Below are 26,683 nucleotides of genomic sequence, written 5' to 3' on the forward strand. Positions count from 1 at the left end.
AGTCCTGCTGAAATTGGCAGTAACTTCCCCCTTTCGCTCTGTAACATCTACTTTGTCTTGATTTCACAACATTTCAAGTTTCTCTCCCCACCCAATACCTGCTGCAGGCAGTGATGTACTGTGGATCAGGAGCAGGGAAACATACATCATGATAGTCATGTTCTTGTAGATACTATGGAGGGCAAGGGGGAAAGCGAAACACGCAGTTGCCATTTTTGGTGGCAGCATGTGTTTGGTATGGTATCTTGTTTTGACTCCAAAATAACTTGTATCTCAGAATCAAGCGCAGCAATTGACAAATACTACTTCCCCACCAAATAGACAATGAGTGCTGATTGGTGGCAGGAGAGAAACCTGGATGAGGAGCTCTGAGCATAGCAATGGGCATGCTGGATTGGGACATGCTCATTACATTGACTATTTTGATTTACATGTGATATCTGCATTTTAGTTTAATTCTCTCTTGAAGTCACTGCTACCTACAATATCACATCACTGACACACTAATAAAAGATCACTTTAGAGCTTTGCATAATTTACTATTTGTGGAGATATTTACTGAAGATTAAAACTGCTATTTGACCTCTGTATGCTTTATTTTAACAAAGCCCAGTTCCCTTATGCTATTTGCCAGAAAAGGATATCCCATAATTTGCTGGAACTGAGTAGCTCATATTGATGGCTAATTTCTTTAGGCACTCCAATTGAAAATAATCCAACATCATGTGCTGTTCAGCACTTTCTGTTCAAAATGCTGTGACACTTTATCACTGTCTCAAGGTTATGACTGTAGCTTGCATAATACACAGGAAAACCTCCTTAGAATTCATATGGTAAAAATAATATTTCACCAAACAATGTACCAAGAATGTGGTGGGAATGCATTGAAGCTTTAATGAAAACTGGCATTCCTTAGTAGCTTATTGGTTGTGTAATCATTAAATTATAACACAGAATTGGGGTTTGGAACTTCTGGACTTTACATTCTTTGTATTTCATTTTCCCAAGCTGTAAAATGAACTTCCTAGGAATTTACTATATCTTCACCTCTTTTTAAAACTCTGAACTTCTCTAAAGCAAGCTTTGAAATCCATTCTTTTCTCAGTTCTAACAGTACATGTTAGCACTTGTTCAAACAATTGATGTTGCAGTTGTTTCTATTTTCATTTATAGTATTTGTACCTGCCTTTTGCAGATGGCCTCAAGGTAGCTTATAGATAAAACACTAAAATACAATAAAAATACAACAACCGTACAAACAGTATAGTAAAAACAGATAGAACACTGGGGCTAGCAAATAAAACTGGCCCAGATAAAAGCAGCAAACTAGCCCATTAAATGGGGTCTCACTAATGCTAAAACCAATAAAAGGCATGGGGAAACACCGTGGGCTTTGCCTGGTAGCAAAGAGAAAGTGCCAGGTGACCATGACAAGGGAGGGAATTCCGTAGTTTGGGCCCCAGAAAAGGCTCTCTCCCCCTCTGTCAGTCTGACCTCCAAAAACAGGGGCACCCCTTGAAGGGCCTCTGATGAGAATTTCCATTGGAGGGCAGATTTACGTGGAAGAAGCTAGGGTTATGGCGATCTCCTGCTCATTCAATAAATGCTTTCTTATTTATATATTTGGAATGTAATTCTGCATGGATTGATACAGAGCAACTTTTGCACCTGTGTCTTTGGGTTTGCTTTTCTCTGTATGGTGCCTCCAACTGTGCAGAGAGATGCATCATCAAGGGGATATCTTGGATGTTTTTAATCACACATCTGCATAATTAAGGCAAACCACATTTTTTCAGCTATCCTCTTGATGAAGGTGAGTTGTAGTTGTGGTATCCTCATGTGCACCTCTCTGCTTCATGAAGAAACGAAAGCGCAAATAAGGCAGATGGAGACCTGTTAGTCTAGAACAGGAATCATCCTCACGTGATGAGGAAATCTGGTTTAAAAATGGTTTGATGTTCATACTGCATTTGATACTGTTCAGAATATGCACAACAGCAGCTTTAAGTGAATGGGCAGTTTTATGATGTGAATATGAGTTGAGTTCAAATAAAGCATTTATTGGAATAAATGACAAGCTCTGTTAATATTTTAATTCCTTATTTCTGTCATTAATAGGAAAACAAGCAGGTAATTAACACAAACATACATTTATTAAACAGCAGAATTACCAGTTTTTTGTATGTAAAAGCATGCAAACTCATTTTATCTATCTAAATCAGGGTGGAGAACCTCTTTCAGCCCGAGGGCCAAATTCAACTTCTGAGAAGCTCTTGGGGGGGGGGCCACATTCCAGTGGTGGGTGGGGCTGAAGGCAAAAAGGGCAGGACTAAAATCAGAAAGAATATTTTTTTAAAAAACAGCATATTTTAGCCTAAACTTCTTGCTGCCAGTAACTAAGCCTTAGGAGAGGCATTTCAACCTTTTAGATTGGGGAAAAAACTGCACAGAAGCCAGGAAACCACCCAACAATCTGTGGTTGGGGAAAATGGGTGGGGCCAGGGAAAGGGTATGTGGCCCTCTGGGCACCACCAGAGGGCCAGATGTGGCCCCCGGCTTTGAGGTTCCCCATCCCTGATCTCAATATTTATTCCCTTTATGGCTCTCAAACATCAGTTAAAACAATATACAATAAGTAAAGCAAGAACTGATCTAAAATCAGCAGCCAGATGTTAAAATCATGAAAGCACAGTGAAACAGAGTGGTTTGGGCAGAATGCCAAATCTCAGTTGAGTTTCCTGGGCTAGAGAGTTTCACAACCTGAGCACTGGAATTGAAAAAGTCGTATTCCATGTCCTGGCCAACTGAACGTCAGACGGCAACAAGATGTGAAGCAGGCCTCCAATTACAATTGCAGTGGGTCGGCAGGTGCATGTGGAAGAAGGCTGTCCTTAACATCTGCTAGTCCCAAACAGTTGAATGCCTTGTAATAACCAGTACTTTGAATTTAAGTACTCAGAAACTGGAAGCCAATACAGATTGAACAATGTTGGAGTTATATGCTCCAAAAAGAAGGCCCCTGGCAAAAACCTGCTTGCCCTATTTTGTAGCAGTTGAAATTTCTGAACGCTTTTCAAAGGCATTACCTGACAGAGTGTATTGCAGTAATCTAATCTAGATGTGACCAAGACATTTGTGATAGTAGCCAGATCCACCTTTTCGAGGGAAGCAGGAGAAGGAATAATCGGCGCACCAGCTAGCAATACGAAGGCATTCTTCGCCACAGGTGCTACCTGGTTATCCAGGAGCAAAGCCAAGTCCAGGAAGCACCCCCAAACTGTGAACTTTATCCTTCAGGGGGAGTGCAACACAGTTCAGAATAGGCTTTACACCTAATGCAGATGGGCTCTCCTGCTGGCCAAAGGTGCCTCTGTCTTGTCTGAATTAAGCCTCACTTGTTAACCCACATCAGGTCGGTCACTACATTGGTTCAGGATCTTGTTAGAATTAGGCATAGACAGTTGTAAGAATTAATTGTAAATTCACAATTTTAGTTCTTATAATTTTCAACCATATTTTCCCATTACGATTTTTGATACACATTTTTTGTATTTCATTTGACAGAGTGAGTACATTATGCATTTTTCATGATGGATATAAAAATGTATTGGGACAGGTTGCCCATCTCTCAATTTAAAAAAAGTATTTGAAATGTAAATGATCATGGGTGAAAAATAACAGGGGATAATATAGTCAGGTGCTAGAGGTTGATTTGCAGAACCATACAAGGATCAATTCAAATGATAGTTAGCTCTCCCCCCCCCCCGGAAAACACTTCTGTGTGGTGATGCTCCATGTGTAAGTTGTAAACTGCTTACTATGTGGATTGCCACAATTGTGCTATCATAAATAGTACAGTCGCCAAGAGAATACTGGCATGAAGGCTCTATATGTTACCAAATAGTCCAGTTGCCAGTAGATTGACACAGGAGACAATCTTTTGCTGTGAAAACCTTCTGCATATTTTTTTCTCCATCCCCTGAAGAAGGCCTAAAAATAAGAAAAAAGCTGAAACACACTGGGCTTCCTATTTATTTTTGCATCTTGAGAACCCGTTTCTCTTCTTTGTGATCTACTTTGGATGCTCACCTCCTTCTGTTTCTATATATTTCCAAGCCTATCCCATGTGGAAAGTAAGTTGCAAATATGGTGGCCCTTATGTGGAGTACTGCCATGTTGGAAGTGTTTTTGAGCCATAATCCCAAGCTGAATCGCCCGGTAAGATGGAGGCACTGTGGGTAAGTGGTTCCTTGGTGCAGGAAATAGAGAGTTTACCTGTTCTGGATGGAGTTACACTCCCCCTGAAAGAATGGGTATGCAATTTGGGGCATGCTCCAAGATTCATCATTTTCATTAGAAGCCCAAGTGACTTCCACGACATGGAGCACCTTTTACCAGCTTCGCCTGGTACATCAACTGCCCCCATTCCAGGACAGGGGTAGCTTAACTACTGTGATCTATGCACTGGTAACCTTGAGACTGGACTACTGTAATGCTGTCTATGTGAGGCTGCCCTTCAGCCTGGTTTGGAAAATGCAGCTAGTGTAGAATGCTGAAGTGAGGCTGTTTGAATGGAGTGCATTGCCATGCGCATATAACACCAGTGCCGAAAGAGGTACGCTGGCTGCCTGTTTGCTACTGAGCCAGGTTCAAGGTAGTATTATTGACATATAAAGCCCTAAACAACTTAGGACTAGGTTACCTGAATGATCACCTCTCCCTATATAAGCCCATTTAGACCACTACAATCTTGTTGCCCGTGCCACATCTTGCAGAGTCCTACCTGGGAGCATCATGGCAACAGGTCTTCTCTCTGGTGGCCCCATCCCTCTTCAGTGAGGTCCCCTCTGTGATATGTCAAACACTGATGATTATGTACTTTGACAATGATTCAAAACGTATTTGTTTACCTTGGCTTTTCTCAAGTTGTTGTATTATTATAATGATGTAATTTACTGTAAACAGCTTTGAGATTTTTAAAATGGAAAGGGCTACAATAAACGATTGTAAAAACAACAGAGCCTTGTGGCACTTTTAAAGGCTAACAGACTTATGGTGAAGCTTTTGTGAATGACAGTTTACTTCTTCTGATGAAGTGAGCTGTAGTCCATCATAATAAATTTGTGTCTTGATTTGGGCAACAGACTAATTTGGCTACTCTGCTGGAAATAATATTTTGTCTCTGCTTCTGGACAGTCAGTCAGTCAGTCTGATTCAGTTGATAATACCTAGCGGTCAGAGGTTTAACTTACTTTAAAGGTTTCTAAGGAAAGGTAAGTTTGGCTGACGAGGACAGCAAAGGTCAATGGGACACTACAGTATAGTGTTGACAGTGGTGCAGCTACGTAATTTTCAATCCTGGACATAATGGTCTTGTGTGTGTGTGTGGGGGGGGGTGTTAGATGTTCAGTTGTGAAGTACACAATTAACATTTCTCTCTCCCTGCCTGTTTCATACTTTATAACTGCTTCTACAATCCTGATATAATACGTCTAAACACACACACACACAAACTGTTTGCGAACTCTGATAAAAAATAATAATACAGTGAGCATGTGTAGTTTCATATTTTAAACTCACTTAAAGCATAGCGCTATCATGACTACAGGCCTAAAATGGGGTTTGCTTCTGCTGCCCTGATGCAAAACACATTACTGGGGAATAAACACCATTTTGTTGTAGAAAAGGATAATATATTTTTAAAGAAAAAATAATAAAATAAGCATCTGTAATAATGTACATACCTAGCTGCCCGCCCCTAGCTATAAAATGTTATTAAAGATAAGAAAGGACGCTACAGTGACACTAATAATCAGCACTGGTGGGCCCTGGCATGCCCATGCCAGCCCAGGTGCTGTTGCCAGGCCTGTTTTTTGCTGCTCCCATTGCTTGCCACTCATTTGGTGGTCATTTGCACACACACGCGGGCTGTGGGGCTCTGACCTCGGCCCAGAGATCGAGCCCTTAAGCTACACCACTGAGTACTGAGATGTTAAAAGATGAACCAGACGAAGATCAATGATGTGTGTGTTGATTTGGGCAAAGGAACTGGCGTGGGGAAAGGTAGTACTTGGGTGGGTTTGATTTATTTCTTTGTGTGATCTCCTAGGTAATAATTGCCAATATGCAGAACAGAAGCCCTAAGCCAGGGCCTGCGGCACATGAACAAGAACTGGGATATTTTTTAGAAACAGGACTTCAGAGGGCCCATGTCTTGTACTTCAAAAATGGGTAAGCCTTGGTTTAATATTCTCCTCGATCGTCACTTGAAAAAAATCTGCCAAAAAGTGAATTAGGCCAACCTTGGGCGATGTCTTAACATTATACAAGTATAGGTATTTTGAAATTATTAACTCTTTTGTGACAGTAAATTTTCCCTTGCACTTAATAATTTGAATTGTATGCAAAATAGGTTATTTAGTATATGTTTGGGGAATGTAATCTTTTACAAATACCTCTAATGTTTCAACATTTTGTGCAAAAGCTTTAGTAAAGGAGAATACTAGAAAAGAGAAAGAACTATTGATCTTATTTTTCCCCAAATCTCTTCAGTTACCACTTATTTTAACATTGTGCTGCAGGACAAACGCACATGAAGACCAACAGTATGTATCTGTGTATTTCCATTTGTGATTATTCAGTAGATCCTTGTAGACTGTGCATGAGAGGTCATCCATAATTTTGTGATAACCCTTTCTAAGAATAGCCTACTAAAGATAGGTTTATAAAAACTCCAAACATTGCAGAAAATGAAGAAAGGAATTCAAGCCTCTGTTCATTTTTAAAGGCTTCAAAACTTGGTGCACTAGATTTTAGATTAGTTTGCCCCTCTTCCCCCCTCCGGAAATATGTGGTTATAATAACCTTTCAGATTCAGTAAGTATCTATAGGAATAGTGGAATGTCATGCTGTGTTGGTATAGTGAGTTTGGTGTAAATGTCATAGCTGAGAGAAAGCTCTCCCAAGTTTTGAAACTGTTACAGTTGGGTTAGCATGTAATTGCTTATTTGGTTTTATAGGTTCCATTGTTAGTGTTTTGAGAAACTATTTGGAATAATGCATGCCCTGAGTTGTACTGTAGTTCTGCTACCTTTACTTAATTTGAAGAAAAATGGAATATAAAGATTTCATTTTTCGTGTACCCTGGTGGTGAGATGGGAGCAGGAGGGAAATGTTGTGCCTGTACTGTATTTCCTGTTTTCAGTGGAAAATATTAAAAAAGAATGAGCTATAGAATGCATGCTTCTAAAACTTTGCATTGTACAAATATATGAATTGTCATATTTAGTAGACAAAACATTTATGTAGTCTGGCATTAGGCCTGGTAGGTTAATAACAGTGAACCAGTGTTATGCCATTAAGGTTAAAGTTCAAGAACCTTGTGATAAATAGCAAGTTGATACACTTCCCACTGAGTTCATTTCCTCCTAAATATAATCAATTAATGGTTGGCTTACGTCCTGAAAAATTAAGGCAGTTTCTGACACTACTGTGTTCATTCATGGGAATGAAGCGACATGATTCGCTTGACATGCTGGAAGGCTTCATACTGGTGCCTACTTCCAAAATAGCCATGAATGTGGGTCTTTTCAGTGTTCCAGTTTTTATTGTGAAAGTAATTTGGTGCAATCCCATGAGAAAAATAAATAAATTCAGAAGTGGCTTGTAGATACCTTAACAATATATGGGACTAAAGATTGGACATTTGACCACTCAAAAAATATTTGTCAAATATTGTTGACAAATGGTCAGATTGTTATCACACTTGCTTGAGATGTGTGTCTCTGCAGATGACTTCTTTGTGTTTATGGAATAGGCCCTTCTGGAACAGAAATGACTGGGGGGATATCTAGCTCAAATGTGCTTGGGGAACCATTTCCACTGTACCCCTAGCTCTGCAGGAGGACAGACCACTGTCTGTTTTTTAGAACAGGCAGGGAACTAGAACTTTTCAGATTGCTTAGTCAAGGAAAGTAGAGTGCCCATATAAGGTTCTCATGTGAGCAACAGAGATGAGATCAGAGCTTTTTAGAAATGAAGATTTGTTGAGAGAACTTAACAGAATAGCAATTAAAAGGTTAACTATTTAAGGTTTCCCAGGACCAGGGAGAGAAGGAGAGGGTGAGAATTTGTCACATGGTTTCACAGAGTAACTGGCTTCTGAAGGGGGGGGGGGTTGCAATAGGACTTTGCAGGAAAAGAGATGTACAGTGCAATCCTATACATGTCTATTCAGAAGTAAGCCCCATTGAGTTAAATGGGTCTTACTTCCATGTAAGTGCATACAGGATTGCAACCTTAGAGAGGTGTTGTGTCTGAACAGTGGAGAAGGGGGCCATGATCTAAGGGTACAGGGGTGGACACCCAGGTGGGAGCTCACAAACTTTGGGAATGAGAGATGGAGGAAGGGGGAACCAAAGTCCAGTGAGGTTTATGGGAAAAGGGGGACCCTATGGAGGGCAGGCAAGAACTTAGGGGAATTCTGGTATGGAAGAAGTGAGGTAGGCTGAGAAGGGCAATTTCCAGGTGTGACCCTCAAAGAGTGATTGCTTTCCTGTTTAAGAATGACAGGTGTTTATGCAGAAGTGGCTTCTGTTTCAAGTTTTGATCTGCCCTTGTTAGCTACATCACTACTAGCTAACCTTCCCAAATGGAATCTCTTGAGCTCAGGCACCTGTGAGAGGACATATAAAATGTCAAAATCTTGTCTCCAGCAATAAAGTATTTTTAAATACTTGGAAAACAACAAAGAAGATAATAATCAACAGTTCAGATACTAATTTCAAAAAGTGAAGTAGATAGCTGTTAATGTGAAACAATGACATCAACTTTTAAAAGATGGAATGAATTATTTTAATTACATTTTTATTACGCTCTCTCCCCAGTAAAAGCTCAAGAGCTCCTAGTCCCCTTCCCCACTGTACCCTCACAAGAGCCTGTGAGGTAGGTTAGGCTGAGTGTGTGCAACTGGCCCAATGTCACCTCATGAGCTTCATGGCTAGGTGAGGGTTTGCATCTAGGTCTCTCTGGGCCTAACCTTACCCAGCTCATTGTGGGGTTATAGTGCCACATCTCACTTTTATTTTAAAAAAAACAACCAACCAGCCGGAAAAAACATAGTGCCTATTAAAAACCCAAACAAATAAAAGAGGTCATAAAATCGTGCCCACTGCAAAGGTTATAATGAATATGTGTTGAGATGCAGTAGGTTCACTTTCCTGGTACATCACTGCCCACATTACAACACCACCATTTTAAACAGATGGAGGAGTGGTGCTAAAGATAGTGATAGCTGTGTAGATTGTTCTGTTATTCCACTCTTCTAAAAAAAAAAGGGGGGGGGAGTCAGACATTCTGTTCTCTGAGAAAAGATGGATGAATCACAGGAGGATACAGAATGACAATGATTGGATGATGGCACTGTGTGGATATGCTGTAAAAAGTGCGTAAATGAAGTATGGCAATTCCACACTGCAAGCAGTATCCAATGGGGCACAACCACTAACATAAATTACATTGCACTAGTATAAACTACTCTAGCGCAACGCCAATAGCGTGAGCTAACGCACTGATTTTCTAAGGAAATTGACACCCAGTGAATGCCACTGGTGCTATACTAAAGTAGTTCAGGCTAGTGCAATGTAATTTACATTAGCAATTGCGCCCCGTTGGATGCTGCCTTAAACACCTAGTGTGGAAGCACAATTCAACTAAATCACTCCTTTGCAAGTGATTATTTTGAGCAATTCTGATGCATGACACTTGATCTCTCTATTCTGATTTAGCCCCAGTTCTTTTGCTTATGAGAACCTCGTGTGGCGCAGAGTGGTAGGTGGCAGAATTGCAACCGAAACTCTCCCCACGACCTGAGTTCAGTCCCAGCGGAAGCTGGGTCTTGGGTAGCCAGCTCAGGTCGACTCAGCCCTCCATCCTTCCGAGGTCGGTAAAATGAGGACCCAGCTTGCTGGGGGAAAGGTAGTCACAACTGGGGAAGGCAATGGTAAACCACCCCGCTATAGTCTGCCATGAAAATGCCAGCATAAGCGGTGTCCCTCTAGGGGTCAGTAATGACCCGGTGGTTGCACAGGAGGATCCTTTCCTTTCCTTTCCTTTCCTTTCCTTTCCTTTCCTTTCCTTTCCTTTCCTTTCCTTTCCTTTCCTTTCCTTTTGCTATCTCAATGCATAGGAGTCTTTCCTTTCTCCTGGGCACTTTGTTGTCCTATATTCTTTGCTCTCCCTGCCCCCTCTGTGTCCTATCTGATGATGAATAAGGATGACTGCTCTTTTCTACTGTGTGAAAGAACATATTTTATTTTAATGTTTGTTTCAGTGTCATAGTGTCACTTCAGATATTTCAGGTTTTTTAGCTGTATAACTAATGTGTTTTAAAAATGTAGTATGTTAATTATATTGCTACATTTGTGAGGGAGCTGCCTGCGGTTGGCTGTGCTGTTGTATATATAGTTGGTGACGGATTTGTGTTTACTTCTGCAGAATATGAAATGGCCCAAAATACAGAAAAACTATGATGTTTTCAAAAATATGATTTCTGCTCAATGTGTTTACAGCTGCTGCACATTTTTGAGGTGTGTGTTTTTCACCCGTATGTAGGAAAGGACACATATGCCAGGATTGGGAATAGGTCAAGCTACTTGTACATGCAGTGGAATTACCATTGCATAATGTGTGAAGTAACCATTCATGTTTTCTGAAAGACACATATGCTTCACCAGTGGTAGGTAGTTGAAAAAGTATGTAGAGTGATACTTAAAAGCATTAAATGGTGGGTTTTGTTAAGACAGGATTCTGTGCCACATTCCTCACAGAATTAGGGCAAAGCAGTTTGTCCTGGTCAAGTGTGTGCTCTTGACATATTCTTTGCTAGCATTCTAAGTGTATGATAGTGTCATAGAAACATAGAATAGCAGGGTTGGAAGGGGCCTACAAGGGAAGTGTCCTCACAGTGTGTCCCCACTGTGTTGATAGCTGTTGCTGTGTTTGTAGGTGCGTATGCGAGAGAGAGAGTGAGCGAGCACACAAACTAATTGGAATATATGTGAAAAAGCTTTCAACTGCAGAAAAGATAGGCCCAGACACTGGTGTCCATTATATAGTGTTGCTTACTGAAGCAGAACAGTCTCATTTAAGTTGGACTAACTGATCCAGCTAATCTACCCATTATTAACTATATCTACAAAGATTTTCTTTTAAACAAAAGTGTTAAGCTGCTGTTAGAGACATCACTGAAACTTTGACAATCCATTATCTTGTAGATCACCTGGAACAAAAAGTAAGAGCATTTAGGAGAAACATAGAAATGCAATTATCCTTCCAAAATCTGACCCAGTTTTATGATCAAATATAATATGGAAATTTCTTATAAGTCAAATTAATATTTTCTCCCCCAAAGAAGAGTGAAATAATAACTTGACAATATTGTAAATCATATGTTTTACTTGGAAACAGAGGACTCTCTTTTGTGTAAGAAGTAGATTATTTTGAATATAAAAATAAATTTATTAATTTAAAAATAAATTATGTTGAGGGACTATTAAAGGAGTTATTCATATGAAATAATTTTTTGGTTATCCAACTAACTTTTGCCACATCTTTATTGTAGATTGAAAGAAGCACTTTCATAGTTTTAGACCTCTACAACTACAGGACAGGCCACTTCAATAGAAATCATCAATACGTTCTATGAAGTTTTCTATAAGTGATTAATAATAATAATAGTAATAATAATACTTAGAAATATAAAACACTTTGGGCATGATCCTTCTAAACTTGAGGGAACGATGTATGGCTGCAAATGGATTTCCACAGGACTTAATAGAATCCTGTTTCTCCCTTCCCCCCAACATACTTGGAAGCAATGCTTCAGGTCAGTCCAGGAAATGAGAAATCTGTCTTTTCCACCCCCTCTTAACTTCCAGTGAACAATGAGGGAACCAGGATGGATATATGAGAATATGGGAGGCACCCACAGGCTTTCCATTTCCTGGACTGCCCTGGCCTACTGCTTCTGCATGTACTGGGGCAAGAAATGGGAACTCCTTCATGCACAGATGATGCACACGAGGTCAGAAAATGTTTGTGCCAATAGTAGAATAACCATCAAAATATTATTTGCAGTCACAATCACATAAGTAATAATGTGGTTCGCAGACTCATTTTGAAACTGTTTCATAAATCTCTGCTTTGCAGGAGGTGCTGGTTTGCATTAACCATGGTTTCTGTATGCATGCAATGTGAAACTATGGCTAACGCTAATGGGAAGTGAGGATGTCATTCCAGAGATGGGAGAAGGGAGGAAGAGAGGAGAAGCATGTGAACCTGGTGCCACCTCCCAATTTGAAAACTATGGTCTGCGCGGGGGGCGGGGGCAGTATTATAGCTGGGCTGTTACTTTTTCTCTCAGCATTGAATGTGTTCCTTCATTCTTGTCAGGAGTGCCCTAACTGCATCTTACAGTCCCCTCCAATAGCCAACTCAAAAAACAGATAAAAAGGATTCTTTCCAAGGCTTTATTCCTTTTACAACTTAATGACTCGTTCAGATGCTAATCACCAACGACTAAGCCAGGAACTGCACTGGGGTAGTTAGCAGAGTAGCCTAAGCTCCAGGTAAGGCAGTTGGTCCCCGTTTGAAGGAGAAGAGCGGGAAGATTCTGAACTTATGGGCTACGGAGAGGTCCTCCCTCTTACCCTTGGGTCCTCGGGACACGACCATTGTTTTAGTGCCAAGCAAGCAGAGCACCTCCTCTCCACACCCTCCATCTGGTGCTGCTCCCTGCATCTGCGCCGAGCGTCCAGCAAGGCCCCATCCCCTGCTCTCTTGCTGCCAGGGTCACTATCTCAGGAATGCAGGCAGGAGGAATCTCTCCCTGCCGCTGTGCCTGTGAGAGATGAGCGAGCTCCTCTCCCATGGGTTGTTGCTCTTCCTCAGAATCAGAACTGCTCTGGAGCTCTATGGGCTCAGTTTCCACTCTGACAATTCTGACCTTTGGGAAAGTGCTTGAAAGTATCTCTATTCTGCTAGTGCTTTTAGGGCTCCTGTTAATTCCACTTAAGTATTTTTATTCTGTAGTTTTAATCAATTATATTTTATATTGTATTTTCTGTTGTATTTTTGTGGTTTTAATTTTTTGAACTGCCCAGAGAGCTTTGGCTATTGGGTGGTATAAAAATGAAATAAATAAGTAACGTGCAACTTTTCTTCTTGTACCCATTTTCTTTTCTGAAAGATCATTTTTTACTGTAGTTGCACTGAATTTCATTATATTGTGTAAGCACTCAAAATACAATTATATTTTACCGTATTTTGTAAAGTACTCTAAATACTTTATCTGAAATACTGTACTGTATAGCCTATAATAGGCTCTCAAGTTGATGATGTTGTTGTTCAGTCGTTCAGTCGTGTCCGACTCTTCGTGACCCCATGGACCATAGCACGCCAGGCCTTCCTGTCCTGCGCTCTCTCCCGGAGCGTGCTCAAGTTCATATTCATTGCATCCGTGATGCTATCTAGCCATCTCATCCTCTGCCGTCCCCTTCTCCTTTTGCCTTCAGTCTTTCCCAGCATCAGGGTCTTTTCCAGGGAGTTTTCTCTTCGCATTAGGTGGCCAAAATATTGGAGCTTCAGCTTCATTATCTGTCCTTCCAATGAGCACTCAGGGTTGATTTCCTTTAGGATGGACTGATTGGACCTCCTTGCAGTCCAGGGCACTCGTAAGAGTCTTCTCCAGCACCACAGTTCGAAAGCATCAATTCTTCGGCGCTCAGCCTTCCTTATAGTCCAGCTCTCACAGCCATACATTACTACTGGGAAAACCATAGCTTTGATTAGACGGACCTTTGTCGGCAAGGTGATGTCTCTGCTTCTTACTATGCTGTCTAGGTTGGCCATAGCTTTCCTCCCCAGGAGCAAGCGTCTTTTAATTTCATGGCTACAGTCACCGTCTGCAGTGATCTTGGAGCCCAAGAAAGTAAAATCTGTCACTGCTTCCATTTCTTCCCCTTCTATATGCCAGGAAGTGATGGGGCCAGATGCCATGATCTTCGTTTTTTTAATGTTGAGTTTCAAACCAGCTTTTGCACTCTCCTCTTTCACCCTCAACAAGAGGCTCTTGAGATCCTCTTCACTTTCTGCCATTAGGGTGGTATCGTCTGCATATCGGAGGTTGTTGATAATTCTCCCAGCAATCTTAATTCCGACCTCTGATTCATCCAACCCGGCGTTTCTCATGATGTACTCTGCATATAAGTTAAATAAGCAGGGTGACAATATGCAGCCTTGTCGTACTCCTTTCCCAATTTTGAACCAATCGGTTGTTCCATGTCTGGTTCTTACTGTTGCTTCTTGACCCTCGTACAGGTTTCTCAGGAGACAGGTAAGGTGGTCTGGTACTCCCATCACTTTCAGAATTTGCCACAGTTTGTTGTGATCCACACAATCAAAGGCTTTAGCGTAGTCAATGAAGCAGAAATAGACGTTTTTCTGGAATTCTCTTGCTTTCTCCATGATGCAGCGAATGTTGGCGATTTGATCTCTAGTTCCTCTGCCTCTTCGAAACCCAGCTTGTACTTCCGGTAGTTCTCGGTTCGCATACTGCTGAAGCCTAGCTTGTAGGATTTTGAGCATCACCTTGCTGGCATGTGAAATGAGCGCAATTGTGCGGTAGTTTGAACACTCTTTGGCGTTGCCCTTCTTTGGAAAGTGCCAGTAAGATTTTTTTTAATTACAGGGTAAGAAAGCTGTGTCATTTCTTTAATTGCAGGGTAAGAAAGCTTTCCGATTCTTTTGTAGGTTATTCAGACTTTCGAGTAAGGATGGAAGTGGTGGTCACCTCCTTGCTCTGGGTGTGTACTCACCTCTCCACTATTTATTAATTAAATGCATATCTTGCCTTTCAACTAAAAATAAAATAGTGCTCACTATGTGCCATTGCTGCTTGTCTTTGGATTTAGGAAGTCCTTAGTATGGAAGTGCGTGACTCAACTGAGGTGCCAAGGTCTTCCTGGGACCTCTATTTAATTTATATCACCTTTCCTCTAAAAATGCACTTCGTGCTTTTAGGGTACAAAACACATCAAGCAACTGCCACCACCCCACCACCAGGAGAAAGACAGAGGGAGTGTGACCCTGTTGATTCTCCTTGGTCTCTCGGCACCTTTCAGTACCATCGACCATGGTATCCTTCTGGGACGGCTGTCTGAGCTGGGAGTGGAAGGCACTTCATTACAGTGGTTTCGCTTCTACCTGGAGGTTGGCTGCAGAAGGTGGTGCTTGGGGAACACCGCTGAGCCCCGTGGATTCTCCAATATGGGGTTCCACATGCTGTTCAACATCTACATGAAACTGTTGAGTGCGGTCATCTGGAGTTTTGGAGTGTGTTGTCATCAGTATGCTGATGACACGCAACTCTTTTTCTCCTTTTCGTCTTCTTCAGGTGAGGCTGTGGATGTGCTAAATCAGTGACTGGCTGTGACAATGGACTGAATGAGGGATAATAAACTGAAACTCATTCCAGACAAGACTGAGATGCTGTTGGCGCGTGGTTCTTTTGACCGGATGGAGGGTGTTCAACCTGTTCTAGATGGGGTTGCACTCCCCCTGAAGGAGCAGGTTCATAGCTTGGGGGTCTTCCTGGAACCATCTTTGTCACTTCAGGCTCAGGTGGCCTCAGTGGCATGGACTGCCTTCTCCCAACTTTGGTTGGTGGCCCAGCTACACCCCTATCGGGACAGGGATAACCTGGCTTCAGTTGTCTGTGCTCTGGTAACCTTCAAGTTAGATTACTGAAATGCACTCTACATGGGGCTGCCTTTGAAGACAGTTTGGAAGCTGCAGCTCATGCAAAATGAGGCAACCAGATTGCCAACAGGGACTAGAAAGTCCAAATATATAAGACCGACTCTGGCCTGCCTGCACTGGCTGCCTATATGCTTCCAAGTTCGATTCAAGATGCTGGTTTTAACCTATAAAGCCCTACACAGCTTAGGACTACAATCCTGGACGGCATGTCTCTCCTGAAACGAACCTATCTGTACACTTCATTCAGCATCTAAGGTCCTCTTCCGAGTGCCCCCTCCAAGGGAAGCTCGGAAGGCAGCAACGAGGGAGAGGGCCTTCTCAATGGTGGCCCCCGATCTGAGGAACAGGCTCCCTGATGAGGTCCGCCTGGAGCCAACATTATTTTCTTTTTGGCGCCAGGTTAAGACCTATCTCTTTCTGCAGGCATTTGGCAGCACATGATGAGTTTTAATCGGTTCTAGATCTGTCTTTAGTTATGACTGATAGTTCAATGTTGTTTTTAGTTATGCAGTCAGGGCCAGAAATATTGGAACAAGGATAACTGTTTTGGCAGTTGGCCTCTGTACACCACCACATTGAAGTTGAAAGGAAACACACCCAGATGGGAGCGAAGTCAGGACTTTCAGCTGTAATTCAAGGGGCTTGACAAAAGTGGGGCACTAACCATTCAGGAAGTACAGCCAGTGGCATATGCACACCCCCATCGTTGGAGGCTCGTAAGTAATGGAACGAATGGCTGACAAGCAGTTGCATGGCCAGGTGTGGCCTGTTTCCTGGGTTTGTTGTTCAGTCGTTCAGTCGTGTCTGACTCTTCGTGACCCCATGGACCATAGCACGCCAGGCCTTCCTGTCCTGCGCTCTCTCCCGGAGTGTGCTCAAGGCCATATTCATTGCATCGGTGATGCTATCTAGCCATCTCATCCTCTGCCGTCCCCTTCTCCTTTTGCCTTCAATCTTTCCCAGCATCAGGGTCTTTTCCAGGGAGTTTTCTCTTCGCATTAGGTGGCCAAAGTATTTGAGCTTCAGCTTCAGGATCTGTCCTTCCAATGAGCACTCAGGGTTGATTTCCTTTAGGATGGACTGATTTGACCTCCTTGCAGTCCAGGGGACTTGTAAGAGTCTTCTCCAGCACCACAGTTCGAAAGCATCGATTCTTCGGCGCTCATCCTTCCATATAGTCCAGCTCTCACGGCCATACGTTGCTACTGGGAAAACCATAGCTTTGATTATTCGAACCTTTGCCGGCAAGGTGATGTCTCTGCTTCTTACTATGCTGTCTAGGTTGGCCATAGCTTTCCTCCCAAGGAGCAAGCATCTTTTAATTTCATGGCTACAGTCGGCGGTGATCTTGGAGCCCAAGAAAGTAAAATCTGTCACTGCTTCCATTTCTTCCCCTTCTATATGCCAGGAAGTGATGGGTCCAGATGCCATGATCTTAGTTTTTTTTAATGTTGAGTTTCAAACCAGCTTTTGCACTCTCCACTTTCACCCTCAACAAGAGGCTCTTTAGATCCTCTTCACTTTCTGCCATTAGGGTGGTATCATCTGCGTATCTGAGGTTGCTGATAATTCTCCCGGCAATCTTAATTCTGACCTGTGATTCATCCAACCCGGCGTTTCTCATGATGTACTCTGCATATAAATTAAATAAGCAGGGCGACAATATACAGCCTTGTCTTACTCCTTTCCCAATTTTGAACCAATCGGTTGTTCCATGTCTTACTGTTGCCTCTTGACCCTTGTACAGGTTTCTCAGGAGACAGGTAAGGTGGTCTGGTACTCCCATCTCTTTAAGAATTTGCCACAGTTTGTTGTGATCCACACAATCAAAGGCTTTAGCGTAGTCAATGAGGCACAAATAGACGTTTTTCTGGAATTCTCTTGCTTTCTCCATGATGCAGCGAATGTTGGCGATTTGATCTCTAGTTCCTCTGCCTCTTCGAAACCCAGCTTGTACTTCCGGTAGTTCTCGGTTCACATACTGCTAAAGCCTAGCTTGTAGGATTTTAAGCATCACCTTGCTGGCATGTGAAATGAGCGCAATTGTACGGTAGTTTGAACACTCTTTGGCATTGCCCGTCTTTGGAATTGGAATGTAAACTGACCTTTTCCAGTCTTGTAGCCACTGTTGAGTGTTCCAAATTTGTTGGCATATTGAGTGCAGCACTTTAACAGCATCGTCTTTTAGGATCTTAAATAGCTCAGCTGGAATACTGTCCTCTCCGCTAGCTTTGTTGTTAGTAATGCTTCCTAAGGCCCACTTGACTTCACTCTTGAGGATGTCCGGCTCAAGTTCAGTGAGCGCACTATCATGGCTATCAGGGACATTCAGATCTTTCCTGTATAGTTCTTCTGTGTATTCTTGCCACCTCTTCTTCATCTCATCTGCTTCTGTTAAGTCCCTGCCTTCTTTGTCCTTTATCATGCCCGTCTTTGCACAAAATGTTCCCTCGAGATCTCTGATTTTCTTCAAGAGATCTCTAGTCTTTCCCATTCTATTGTTTTCCTCGATTTCTTTGCATTGTTCATTTCAGAAGGCCTTCTTGTCTCTCCTTGCTATTCTCTGGAACTCTGCATTCAGTTGGATATATCTTCCCCTTTCTCCCTTGCTTTTCGCTTCCCTTCTTTCCTCAGCTACTTGTAAAGCCTCATCAGACAGCCCCTTGGCTTTCTTGCATTTCTGTTTCTTTGGGATGGATTGAGTTGCTGCCTCCTGGGCAGTGTTACGGACCTCTGTCTATAGTTCTTCAGGCACTCTGTCTATCAGGTCTAATCCCTGAAATCTATTCCTCACCTCCACTGTGTACTCATAAGGAATATGATTTAGGTCATACCTGAATGGTTAATGGTTTTCCCTACGTTCTTCAATTTAAGCCGAAATTCTGCAATAAGAAGCTCATGATCTGAGCCACAGTCAGCTCCAGGTCTTGTTTTGACTGACTGTATAGAGCTTCTCCATCTTTGGCTGCAAAGGATATAATCAATCTGTTTTCGATATTGACCATCGGGTGATGTCCATGTGTAGAGTCGCCTCTTGTGCTGTTGGAAAAGAGTGTTTGCTATGATCAGCATGTTCTCTTGGCAAAACTGTATTAGCCTTTGTCCTGCTTCATTTTGTACACCAAGGCCATGCTTGCCTGTTATCCCGGTGATTTCTTGACTTCCTACTTTAGCATTCCATCCCCTATGATAAAGAGGACATCTTTTTTTGGTGTTAGTTCTAGAAGGTGTTGTAGGTCTTCATAGAACCGATCAACCTCAGCTTCTTCGTCCTCAGTGGTTGCGGCATAGACTTGAATTACTGTGATGTTGAATGGTTTGCCTTGGATTCGTACTGAGATCATTCTATCGTTTTGGAGATTGTACCCCAGTACTGCTTTTCCCACCCTTTTGTTGACTATGAGTGCTACTCCATTTCTTCTAAGGTATTCTTGCCCACAGTAGTAGATATGATGGTCACCTGAATTAAATTCGCCCATGCTTGTCCATTTTAGTTCGCTGATTCCCAAGATATCAATGTTCAATCTTGCCATTTCATGTTTGACCACCCCCAGCTTACCTTGATTCATTGATCTGACATTCCAGGTTCCTAAACAATATTGTTCTTTACAGCATCGGATTTTCTTTTCACCACCAGACACATCCACAGCTGAGTGTTCTTTCGGCTTTGGTCCAGCTGCTTCACTCTTTCTGGCGCTACTTGGAAATTCCCTCTGCTCTTCCCCAGTAGTATATTGGACACCTTCCGACCTGAGGGGCTCATCTTCCGGCGTCCTAACTTGTAGCCTTGTGATACGTTCCATGGGGTTTTCTTGGCCAGAATACTGGAGTGGGTTGCCATTTCCTTCTCCAGTGGACCACATTTTGTCAGAACTCTCTGCCATGACCTGTCCGTCTTGGGTGGCCCTGCACGGCATAGCTTATGGCTTCACTGAGTTATGCAAGCCCCTTTGCCACAACAAGGCAGTGATCCATGAAGGGGGTTTCCTTGGTACCCCATGACTAATCAAGCAGATAAAAGGTCTGCAAGTGGTTCTGAGTGTTACATTTGCATTTGGTAGCTGTTCACTGGAACTCCCAACATGAGGTCCAAAGAGGTGTCCCTCCAAGTGAAGGAGGCCATCATTAGGCTGAGGAAACAACATAAACCCATCAGAGAGATAGCAAAAACAGTGGGCATGACCAATACAACAGTTTGGAACATCCTGAAAAAGAAGGAATTAACTGGCAAGCTGAGCAATGGCAAAAGGCCTGGAAGACCACGGAAGACAACTGAAGTGGATGACCGCAGAATTCTGCTCATGGTGAAGAGGGACCCTTTCACAACATCTAGCCAGGTCAAGAACGCTCTTGCGGAGGTAGGCACATCATTGTCAACATCTACAGTCAAGAGACGGTTTTATGAATGTAATTACAGAGGCTTCACAACAAGGTGCAAACCACTGGTAACACTCAAGAACAGAAAGACCAGATTAGCCTTTGCCAGCAAACACCTAAAAAAGCCTGCCCAGTTCTGGAATAAGATTCTTCGGGCTGATGAACCAAGATGAACTTGTACCAGAATGATGGGAAGAGAAAAGTATGGAGAAGGAAAGGAACAGCTCATGATCCAAAGCATACCACATCATCTGTCAAACATGGTGGAGGCAGTGTTATGGCATGGGCATGTATGGCTGCCAGTGGAGCCGGGTCACTGGTGTTTTATTGATGACCTGACTGCTGATAAAAGCAGCAGGATGAATTCTGTTCTGAAGTGTATAGGGCTATACTTTCTGCTCAGATTCAGCCGAATGCTGCCAAACCGATAGGACGCCACTTCATATTGCAGATGGATGATGACCCAAGACATACAGCAAAAGCTATCCAAGAGTTTCTCAAGGCAGAGAAGTGTGATATTCTTCAATGGCCAAGTCAGTCACCTGATCTCAACCCAATAGAGCATGCTTTTCACTGACTGAAGACAAGACTGAAGGCAGAAAGACCCACAAACAAGCAGCAGCTGAAGGCAGCTGCAGTGAAGGCCTGGCAAAGCATGTCGAGGGAGGAAACTCAGCATTTGGTCATGTCTCTGGGTTCCAGACTTCAGGCAGTCATTGACTGCAAAGGATTTTCATCCAGGTATTAAAGGCAATCCTTAAGTTTGAAATGATGTTGGTTTGTTCCATTACTTATGAGCCCCCAACGATGGGGTGGGGTGTATGCCACTGGCTGTCCTTCCTGACTGGTTAGTGCCCCACTTTTGTCAAACCCCTTGAATTATAGCTGAAAGTCCTGACTTTGCTCCCATCTGGGTATGTTTCGTTTCAACTTCAGTGTGGTGGTGTACAGAGGCCAACTGCCAAAACAGTTATCCTTGTTCCAGTATTTCTGGCCCTGACTGTATGTTGTTTGTGTATATTGTCTGGGTGCTTTTATGTACTTTTTTGTAAATGGCTTTTAAACTTTTTTATATTGTATTTAATGTTTTAACTTCTGTGAACCACTCAGAGACCTTTGGCTATGGGGCGGTATAGAAATGCAATAAATAAATAAAATATGTGTCAGCCTTCCCCTACCTGGTGCCCTCCAAATGTATTGGTCTACCACTCCTAGCATGCCCCGGCCTGCATTTTAAATAAATATTTTAAATAAACAAATATAATCTATACAAGTGTTCTCTGGTGAGGGGTCCACAAATGTTGATAGCCAGTGAAAATTAGTTTTCTTCATGGCCCTGCCCACTTATTACTTGAGGGAGGGCAGGGTTCTTGTTATTTTGAGCTTCGTTCCTAGTTCCAAGCATGGGCGTTTGCTGGGAGCTCATTTATATTGAACAGAGCTTCAGAGGTGCTTCTTTGAAGTGCGGGATGGCTTCAGGGACTATTGCTGCTCAGCTCCAAGTTCACACACTGCAACGGGGAGAGACTGCCATCTTGCCATGTTAAGCATGGTGAGTTAATGTTTGGAATCCAGCCTTGTGGATTTTTCTTTTTTTAAAAAAGAAGCACCGTAATCATATATTCTGAAATATATGAAAATGTTAAATTGCATGGAAAATGTTAAGTGGGTTTGACTTCTGTTTCCCCATTAAAGGGCATACATTTGTACAGATGTTAATCTCAGAGGAATTGCTAAGCTTTCTAAATTAGTGGTTAGAAACCTTACTTTTTTTAAAGTGTCAACTCCCACCTTATGATTTTTAGCTTCTAGGGTAGAAATCCTTATTTGTAAGCAGTGAGCCTCTTTTCATTATAAGTTGTGGGGTCTGGCAGTGGTTAGTGTGAAAACACACTAACTGATTCATAGCTTCCTTTATAAGGAAAATTAATTAGCATGGAGTTTGTTTATCTGGTGTGCCAGATTTCCTGAATATTCTTGCAATATAAACCTCTTAAACTAACCTTTGTCCTGGTAGTTACAGTGCTACGCTTGCAACTGTGGTTGTTGCAAGCTTGTGTTAAGGAAACTGAATTCTGTAGTTACAAATAGAAATTTTATTGGATGTCCAAGGGTACAAAAAGGACAACGTGACAGCGTGGTGTGCCTCTTCTTTAAAATGCAGTTCTAGCGATCCTCAGTTTCTGTTGCCAAGCTACAAACTGCTTTCTACTCTCCTCAATCCAAAATATCTAAAAATACCAATTGTGTGGGATGATAAAGCAGCACAGGGATGCAGTTTGGAGTACATGTATGTCCTGAAGCCAAATGTTTGATTCCAAAAGTACATCCTAAATTAAAGAATGTTTGCTCTTCTGTAGTTTAAGAATTTTGGTCTTTTAAGAATCAGTTGAATATCTGTAACCATTATAGATGCGTTTTTGAAAAAGGTACTCTCACAGAACATCCCTTTTGTGGCATGTCATATCCTATTACAATCTTTTCTAGAATTGATAGCACATCTTACACAGTAAAGTATTTCCATTGGGTCTTCATGAACAACATCCTTTCTTAGGGTGATGCAGAGCCTAGATGTGACCCAGACTGGCACAATCCAAAACCAGTGGTTCAAGGAACAATGATCTTAATCACAGTGCATGTATGGGCAGTTCAGCACCATCCTTGAAGCTTTAAAGTTTAATCCCCTCCATCTCAAAGCAACTTGAAACTAGTGACCAGCTGCTGTGGGGTATGGGGGAAGCAGCAGCAGCAGCAGCGGTATAGCAGCACCTTGGACCCTTTCCAGTGTTATCTCAGCAGCATAGAAGTTGTTGCAGCGTATCTCTTTTCTGGGCCACTCTATTTTGGGAGGAAGCGACACCACTACAACCTAGACTGATGTTGTCTCTCCCAGAAGATGGGCCAATCACTCCTCCCATATAAACTGGGGTTTCTGATATTGGAATGGCACAGGAAGATGACATCCTGTGGCAGTTCCCACGTCACTGAGGTAATGTTGGAAGAGGCCCTTAGCTTTTCTGCACTGCTCATAAACGTATTTGCTGATACTCAGTACTGGCTCAGTTTCATATTAGGGATTTATTTGTAGCAGTGGGAGAAAGAGTGTAGAGCATCTGCCAAAATACCATGGCAGAATTCAAAGCAGCTTCAAGAGGGATGAATTTAGAACCCAGAGAATTGGGGAGCAGGTGCTTGTCCACCACTTTAAAGTCTAAATTGCTTCTCCAAGCCATTTACCCCTGCCAACAGGGTTTCAAATGCGTGAGTACGCTTGAAGGATGGGGAATGACTAGTGTGTGTGTCTGTGTGCATGTGTGTGCGTGCTACTAGGGATGGATGAATCTGTCAATTTTTATTTCAGTTTCTTATTTTCCAGATCTTAAGTTCAGTTCATCCCATTTCTGCATCAGTGCGATTTTTAAAAAGTTTGCACAAAAATTCATACACATTTTCATGCACATTTCTTGTGATATACGCATTTCTGCAATCAATTTTACCCAATATATGCATCACAAAACCCAGAGAAGTGTGAATATTGAAGTATAACTGTGTTTTGGTTTGCATATTGGTTCAGAAACTGCAAATTAGTGAAGTTTGCATTAAAATGTGAACCAAATTAATTTCTCTCCTATCCCTACCTATTAGTTGATCTTTTGTTAACTGGAGATGCCAGGGATTGAACCTGGCACCTTCTGCATGCAAGGTACCACTGCTCTGTAGCTAATCTCCTTATCAAATTGTTAGGAAACTGAAAGCTGCAAGTTTCATTGTTGGCTTCTTTTTTAAAAATGGTTTTGCTTAGCATCCAGAAAAGTTTATAAGCCAGTAGTTTGTGATTGTGACATCTTTAAAAGGGGGCATCCGTTATATTATTTGGAGTTGTGTTCTAGAATAAGGAACAAGCCTATAAAATAGACAGTTAACATTAAAGACAAAGTTTGTCTAAATGTAGTTATTGAAGTGGCACTCATTTGCCTATACCGTGCTAGCTTGGGGGGAAAATTCTACCTGGCCTGACATAATTAATGTTTTGCTCAACTTGAAATCCATCTCCACTCTTCTGCTTGGTTCGCCCTAGGAAGTTAGAGCAAAGAAGATAACTGCAACAAATAAGAATACAGACTAGGCGAGATGTTTGGCAGGTTGATTACATTAATATTATTTTATAAATGGAGTATTTCAGTCTGATAATTTTAAATTATTTTTCAACTCTGCATAAGGAAGCTTAATAAAGCAATGCAAAAGCATTGCAGAAGAAAGTAATGTTAGCCCTGACACTGTGCCAAAGTGCACTGCACTGCATTTTTTTACCCTGGCAAGAATGCTGATAAACTAAGTTGCAATGCATTTTAATCTCACATCATTGCACGGCCTGGGTCACAGGTGCCCTGGCATAATATAAATCATTACTTATCATGCTGGAATGTAATTGTCTCAGCCAGGTAGAGTAAAAGTGCTGGGACATTAACTGATGTGGAATTGTGGATTCCCCCCTCCCCCCCGAATTATGCAGCTGTACCATTTAGATCATTTAGATCAACAATGGCCGCAAGACTGGAAAAGGTCAGTTTACATTCCAATTCCAAAGAAGGGCAACGCCAAAGAGTGTTCAAACTACCGCACAATTGCGCTCATTTCACATGCCAGCAAGGTGATGCTTAAAATCCTACAAGCTAGGCTTCAGCAGTATGCGAACCGAGAACTACCGGAAGTACAAGCTGGGTTTCGAAGAGGCAGAGGAACTAGAGATCAAATCGCCAACATTCGCTGCATCATGGAGAAAGCAAGAGAATTCCAGAAAAACGTCTATTTCTGCTTCATTGACTACGCTAAAGCCTTTGATTGTGTGGATCACAACAAACTGTGGCAAATTCTGAAAGTGATGGGAGTACCAGACCACCTTACCTGTCTCCTGAGAAACCTGTACGAGGGTCAAGAAGCAACAGTAAGAACCAGAGATGGAACAACCGATTGGTTCAAAATTGGGAAAGGAGTACGACAAGGCTGCATATTGTCACCCTGCTTATTTAACTTATATGCAGAGTACATCATGAGAAACACCGGGTTGGATGAATCACAGGTCGGAATTAAGATTGCCGGGAGAATTATCAACAACCTCCGATATGCAGACGATACCACCCTAATGGCAGAAAGCGAAGAGGATCTCAAGAGCCTCTTGTTGAGGGTGAAAGAGGAGAGTGCAAAAGCTGGTTTGAAACTCAACATTAAAAAAACGAAGATCATGGCATCTGGCCCTATCACTTCCTGGCATATAGAAGGGGAAGAAATGGAAGCAGTGACAGATTTTACTTTCTTGGGCTCCAAGATCATCGCAGACGGTGACTGTAGCCATGAAATTAAAAGACGCTTGCTCCTTGGGAGGAAAGCTATTGCAAACCTAGACAGCATAGTAAGAAGCAGAGACATCACCTTGCCGACAAAGGTCCGTCTAATCAAAGCTATGGTTTTCCCAGTAGTAATGTATGGCTGTGAGAGCTGGACTATAAGGAAGGCTGAGCACCGAAGAATGGATGCTTTTGAACTGTGGTGCTGGAGAAGACTCTTACGAGTCCCCTGGACTGCAAGGAGGTCAAATCAGTCCATCCTAAAGGAAATCAACCCTGACTGCTCATTGGAAGGACAGATACTGAAGCTGAAGCTCAAATACTTTGGCCACCTAATGCGAAGAGAAAACTCTCTGGAAAAGACCCTGATGCTGGGAAAGACTGAAGGCAAAAGGAGAAGGGGATGGCAGAGGATGAGATGGCTAGATAGCATCACCGATGCAATGAATATGAACTTGAGCACGCTCCGGGAGAAAGCGCAGGACAGGAAGGCCTGGCATGCTATGGTCCATGGGGTCACGAAGAGTCGGACACGACTGAATGACTGAACAACAACAACAACAACCATTTAGATATCTGTCTGATTTGCTATAATAACAAATATAATCTATAATAACTATAATCAATATAGTTATTTGTGTCATCTTTACATATGGGCATCTCAGGTTTCTTATGTGGCACAAACATTTATTAGAATGAGCACAGGGAATTTGCATAATTAGTCTGTTTCGCAAGAACTCCCAGAAATGTTATTCCATGTTTAGATTATCTATTTGTGTCAACAACATTTATTTCACCTCTTTGTTTTCTTTCAAATAATGCAGACAAATTATAGTATAAAATTAATGTACATATTTACTCATTTTTAACATACAATATTTACTTAGAAACCAATCATAGAATTAGCTACTGCAACTCTTTAAAATATGTCATAATAAATTATCTTAACATGGCATATATTTGCCAGTGTGGTATAGTGGTTAGAGTAAGACTGGGGAGACCTGGGTTCAGATTTTGGCTCTCTTCACACTTGGCATTTTATGCCACTACACGCTGGTCCTTTTAATTCCAGATTGTTTCTGGGATTTACAGTGGCCCTATATATAGGCATTTCTCATAGCGCGTCTCTCCGCATTATATCTTTT

At 42.1% G+C, this 26,683-nt stretch overlaps 1 protein-coding gene across 4 annotated transcripts in view; it reads left to right on the forward strand.

Annotated features, from left to right (window-relative positions):
- Positions 1-26,683, forward strand: part of TTC7B (tetratricopeptide repeat domain 7B) — a 157,967-nt gene that overhangs the window by 21,086 nt on the left and 110,198 nt on the right. For all 4 annotated transcript variants that reach the window (XM_084840811.1, XM_084840820.1, XM_084840837.1 and 1 more), the window contains exon 5: positions 6,110-6,231. In XM_084840811.1, coding sequence (XP_084696937.1) covers positions 6,110-6,231 — 122 coding nt within the window. The remainder of the gene's footprint in view (positions 1-6,109; positions 6,232-26,683) is intronic.

This window comes from Heloderma suspectum, chromosome 1 (assembly GCF_057233095.1).
Source record: "Heloderma suspectum isolate Gila_16-S chromosome 1, 16-S_ref, whole genome shotgun sequence".
In the NCBI taxonomy this organism is placed as follows: Eukaryota; Metazoa; Chordata; class Lepidosauria; order Squamata; family Helodermatidae; genus Heloderma; species Heloderma suspectum.